The 6,000-nt window shown below is 34.1% G+C and overlaps 1 protein-coding gene across 1 annotated transcript in view; it reads right to left on the reverse strand.

Annotated features, from left to right (window-relative positions):
• Window positions 1-5,596, reverse strand: part of LOC129942400 (homeobox protein Hox-B3a) — a 62,640-nt gene extending 57,044 nt beyond the window's left edge. The window contains exon 1 of the mRNA XM_056051312.1: window positions 3,109-5,596. Within this exon, the coding sequence (XP_055907287.1) occupies window positions 3,109-4,058 (950 nt within the window). The 5' untranslated portion in view covers window positions 4,059-5,596. The remainder of the gene's footprint in view (window positions 1-3,108) is intronic.
• Between the last annotated feature and the right edge of the window lie 404 nt (window positions 5,597-6,000).

Genomic DNA, 6,000 nt, shown 5'->3' on the forward strand with positions numbered 1-6,000 from the left:
AACTCGAGAAAGAATATTCATATTTTTGTAGATTCGATACAGTTTTTAAATTTTGAAATATTGCAAACAGACGAAAAATAAAAGTAAGTTAAAAAGTCAGTTTAAAATGGGGGTAAAAGTTAGTGGAGTTCGCTTAAAACCTTATGTATTCTGCTTGAATTATAACTATTTCTAATGAGTTTATAAATTGAATTGAAACGAAATTGAATAACAGTTTTGAGTATACATAAAGATTCAAAATCTATTTGGAACTCTGTCGGTTTTTGAAAAGCCAGAATAGCAATAATAAATTTTCAATTGAGGTAAGTGTTCTCACGACTTATTATGAACAACTTTTATTGCCTAATCTGTTTTCAAAAATGATTAGTTTTGCCATCCCAAATGTGGTCATTCCAGAATAAGATTCTCCATTTGCAATGATTGAATCAAAATAATCTTTGATATAAATGGAGAATAATAAACCTGGTCTGGTCCTGATGGTATCTTAGTTAAGTAAGTTCTAAAAACATGCCATTTCGGAGTTTTTGAATACATCTAAAGTTTCTCCAACAGAATACATATAGTGAGGAGACAGTTCAATGAAACTTTATATGCTCAAAAAAGTCAGCTGTTTTTGAGAAAGGTGATTTAAATTAGCTGAGAAAATTTTTCTAACAATTACTTTATGTAAAGGCTACTGAATAGGGTTAAACAATACACTAGATCAGTTTCTAGCAAGCAGGCTTCCATTCAACTATCGGTTAAATCTTTGCGTTAAATACTAAGGCCAAGAGATTTATTGATACAAAGAAATGTCTATATCCTTTTTTTTAGCCCTTAAAGCTGCATTCGACACAGTCAATAGGCAATCATTGATCTAAAAGCTTTCAGTAATAGGTTTATCAAACGAGTTCATACAATTCTATGAGAAAAGAAGATGCTTGAGAACATTATTGTTTTTGTCGAGAGAGTTCAAATGTCAAACAGGCATTCCTCAAGGCTGTGTTTTAAGTCCTTTGTTATTTTCCTAATTTTTTAATGATTTTGAAAATCACATCCTAGAAGCAATTACAATAGGTGATGTTGATATGAAGGTACTTCTTTATGTAGACGATCTCGTTATCATGTCAGATAACCCGTTTACTCTGTAGCTTCAAATCATTGAACTACAAAAGTAGGTACTGTGATGATTTGAATCTCAAAATAAATACTTTGAAGTTTATTATAGTTTTCAGATCATACTACTGGACTCTTGGCGAGGATATTATAGAAGTAATGGATATGCATATAACTTAAATATTTATGCACATGTAAAAGAAAAAAACGAAAGTTAAATTAAAAGTCTTCAACGCTACAGTGAAAAACTAACTACCTTTGCTATGGTAATGACTTATACGGTTTTGAGCATTTAGAAGAACTAGGAAATGTCCAAAGATATATGTTTTTAAACGAATTTTCAGGCTACCTAAGAACGCTCCTAATTATTCCATCCAAACGGAATCTTGCTAACCTTAGGTTTTTCTAAAAAAAACTTAAAGGCAAATGGAAATCAAGGTAGGGCCTTCAAAAACGAATTCCTTAGATAAGTTTTAAAAGTGGTTATAGCCCATTCAAAAACTGATATACCTTAGGTGTTTTGAAGGAGTTTCCGATCACATTGCGAACCAATAATATTGAAGGATTAAAAATTTCTTTATACGACTGCATAGCTCGCATAGACTAAGGATTATATCAGATTTGTACGGAAAGAGTGTATATCAACAATTACTCGTAAGTCTTAACCTAGGTGAAAGCAGAGATGAGTTTTTAGTTTCAGAAATGAACTTGAATTTTAAAGCCAGAATTGAAAAACTTGAATTGAGTTATAGGCCGTATAGATCTCATTTTAATTCTGTTTGTTTGATTTGCAACTTTGATCAGAATGAAAATAAAATATACTTTGAAGTGTTGTGTTCGGTCTTTCAGAAAATCCGAAAACTCCATTTTAATGAAAGCTTTCTTTCGTTAGAGGAATGCATCTGCATACATTATGATTTGACAATAACGGCATGGTCACATAACTAATGTTAGAGTGCTGTCTTCGTGCATTTTATTTCACGATCGTGTAATTAAATTTTTGACGAAAATCTAAACCAAACAAACAAAAATTTTGAAAAAAGAAAACACTTTAATCTTCCTAAATCATTTTGTGGTAGAATTTTCAAAAACATAAACCAAAAATGATTCCATAAATTATAAACAATCCAATCCGATATTCACGTAAAAGATTAATCTCTAAACCAATTCATAGCTTCTGAAATATTTCTAGATTGTCAGATTTTTCAAAGAAAAAAAAAAAAACAGTAAATAAATTGAAACATAAATCGCAACATTAGGTATTGTTGAAGAAGACTATAGATATTTCCAGAAACATAACGAAGAGACTTCTACTATCCTTAGGTTTTTCTGTAGAGGACATTTGGTATATGTGCTCTTCGACAGTTTTAATTTTTTTGTATGTTAGCATGTCTCACCAGAACAATGATAAATGGTTGTCCTTTTGATTCTCATAAGCAAATACATACACTACTAGGTTAGGTATCCCCAGTTGTTATAGTTATCACAAGGAATACTTATAAAGACAGAAACAGACAAAAAAAGGAAACAAAAATCCTGCAACAATGTTCTCCATCCACGACCATAAACCACTTAAAAAAATTCAACACACTATGTGTCCTTTTATATATTTCTTTTTTTTTACGTTCGTTCGTTTTCATTCCGTTGCTTAACTCTTTTTAATTCTTGCTATCCTTGCAGGAAATATATCATAAACCTTCCCACAAAAGACACCGTTTGCCTTTTCAACTTTCCCCATTCACAACCGCTTTCCACTAGTTAATCTCTTTTCGAAACGAAAGGACTCAGAACTCAGCTCCTCGGTTAGGTTAGGTATATTCGTATTTCATACAGATACTGGCAGAGGCACACCAGTCACATCTCACATCACACACATAAACCAACTGACTATCCTGACAAAAGGATAAAGAGAGGCCTTTGCCGCTCATCCTGCCTGCTTTCAGTGCAAAACTTCGCTTTTAAAAATATATCTATCTATGGTTTAAAAAAGAAGAAAAGCTCAAGCTCACTTACCTTGTTTTCTTCTTTTTAATTCCGTTCGGATCGCCTTTCTTCTTGTCAGCCTTTTTGTTAGGTCCTCCTTGTGTACCACCACTGTTGCCGCCAGTTCCACTAGATCCTACACCACCACCTCCTCCTGGTGCATTTCCACCAGCACCATTACCAGAACCGTTATCGTTCACTGATGATGAATGGCCGCCGCCAACTCCAACTCCAACGCCAACACCAACGCCGCCCGTTTCTGACGCTGTCGTCGGCGTCGTTGTCGTCGTTGATCCACTATCTTCATTCTTCGTTTTATTACCCATGACTCCATTCATGTTAGAAACGATTGTCGCACCAGGATTCGTTGCATCCATGCTGGACATTGTTGGAGTCGATGGACCACCTCCTTGGGGTGAGCCGCACATACTTGATGTAGATTGAACTTGAATCGTTTGACTTTGGTTACTACCACCACCACCCGGTCCTGACGAAGTGAACATTTGCATATGATGATCATACTCCATCTTAGAATGTGGCGATGGACTCGAGTAGTCCATTTTTCCATTGTTATGATGGTATTCCATGGACTTACCATAGTCACGAACAATAAGACCACCATTTGAACTATTGCCTCCTGGCGGTGAGTACTGATCCAGTTTTGTTGTAATGTATTCATATTTGAGCGTTGGTGAATAGCAACTCAATTTATTGACCGGCACATAGTCCATCTTTTGGCCATAATCTATGGACTTGTATGGGTCCATTTTTGGAGAGCCACCTGGTAGTAGAGTATTGCAGTCAGGCAAACGAGTGCACATCTCTACAACACCTGGCGATGAATGTTGTACAACGGATGGCATACCAAGCATTACATGAATGCTATGACCCGATTGTGGTTGTAAGGGTTTTGCCCCAAGTGGGCTTAGGGGCCCAGAGAAATCCCCAAAAATTTGATCATCGAAAGGAGTATGTTCCATGTTTTATTCTTGTTTGAAATTCAATTTTCTCGGAGTTCTGTTGATTTGGTATCACTTTTATTCCTCAGTGTGGATAAGTTACGATGGAATGGTTTGTTTTTCTTTGTTCTTTTAAGCGGCTTACCACATTTTGGGTTAATTCGAGATATAGGTCGAGTATAAGTATAAGGAATTAGAGGCTTGAAGTTTTGCCTTGATAAATGTTATGTGCTTTTTGAATGTTTAAAAAGAAGTCAGAAATTAGTTTGATTTTGAATTCTACTCAGTAACAATGTTTTTAAATAGGTATTCACAATAGCGATGCATTATACAGCCGACGAATTTAAAACCGATCTAACTTTCAGTAAAATACTATTAAACTTAAAGGATTTACATAAGGTTCCATTTTCATCTTTAAGTTTCAATAATGTCAATCTGAAGCAGCAAATTTTAAAACTGCATATTACCGTTAAAGTAAATATAATAAGGAAATTCACAATGATGGTTTATATATTTCAAAAAATAATAAACAAATGAATTTCTTACTTTTTTGAAAATAAACTTAATCAAACAAAGTTTTAATTATCCACTTTAATAAACACCTTATTTTCATATTTTAATTCACAATAGGTTTGAGAAATGTCAAAATTTAATCGAAAAACAGTTAACAGTCAACAGGTTCTTCTTTTTTAATTGTTTCGTAATTTATTCACAATGAATTCAATTTAACAACTTCAGACTATTATTGAATATTGATTGTTGTTGTTTTTTTTTAAGGAATGACTTTTAACATATCGTAAATTTATCTGTTTGATATAATATCAGAACAGGACGGAAAACGGAATCAAAGTCAATTAATTGGAAATCGCGTATAAGTATTAAAATATACCTAGTGTGAAATATTGATGATTCGATTTGGAGAGATTGCTCTCTGATGGCGGAAAGTTGCGCTGGCTGTATGGTCCAAAATTAAATTGTTGTAAATTAATTAATACCAATTATACTCTGCTTCAGACAAATACAAACACACACCACACACACAGATTCACTTATATATAAATCATATACGGAACCGTATCGTTGTCACTTGTTGCAAATAATATTAAGATAGATAGTCACCTCGCCACCAAACCGTATTTTCAAAAACAGAACACGCGCAGACGAATTGGTTGTATACCGATTTTTGAGGATACAAAAACAAAAACGAAAGTTGATTTTTGTGCTTCAAACTCTTAATGTTAATATTTGTTGTTGTCTTTTTTTTTTAATTTTTTTTAATTAAAACAAATTAGTGAAACTTAATTTATTTATGCAGTTTTGATATGAGATTCACTATGTTGAAAATTCAGTGGCTTGTTTATTATATGCGGTTTTGAAAAGCGCACGAACAAAACTCACCGAGGTTATACCCATAGAAAGTCTGTACGATTAATTGAGCTCACAGACGATGATGATTGCCTTTTTATAGTCAATTTAGCTACCAATTGATCGGGATGCCTTCCGAACCAATCAGCGTTCAGCTATGGCTGACTGATAGCGGATTTTTATATTCCACCCCGACTGACAGTTAGTTTAGAGTGACAGAGACAACTGATCGAAATTGACATAAGGAACTGAACGACTCTTATTACTGTCTCATGTTTTATCTAAAGGGAGTGGCTTTCAACATTTTTAAAAACTACCCCCGTTTGTGGTGATGTTGTGATCTGGAAAAGTATACTCGTAGCGTAGGTATAGTGAAAAATCCCAGATCGCCTGTTGAGCTCTCTTACAAAACTTATAAACGATCAAAGTCACATAAGTTCACATAAGGGTCACGTGCGGTATGGTCCTCTTTTGTATGTCAAAGCCGGGGATGATGATTTTCGTTTCGTTTTTTGTAACTACTACATCATCTATACATTGCCCGTATGTGACGGGATGCTTCCCAATTTGAATTCCATGACTTTTGGTATCTCCAATT

This window comes from Eupeodes corollae, chromosome 1 (assembly GCF_945859685.1).
Source record: "Eupeodes corollae chromosome 1, idEupCoro1.1, whole genome shotgun sequence".
In the NCBI taxonomy this organism is placed as follows: domain Eukaryota; kingdom Metazoa; phylum Arthropoda; class Insecta; order Diptera; family Syrphidae; genus Eupeodes; species Eupeodes corollae.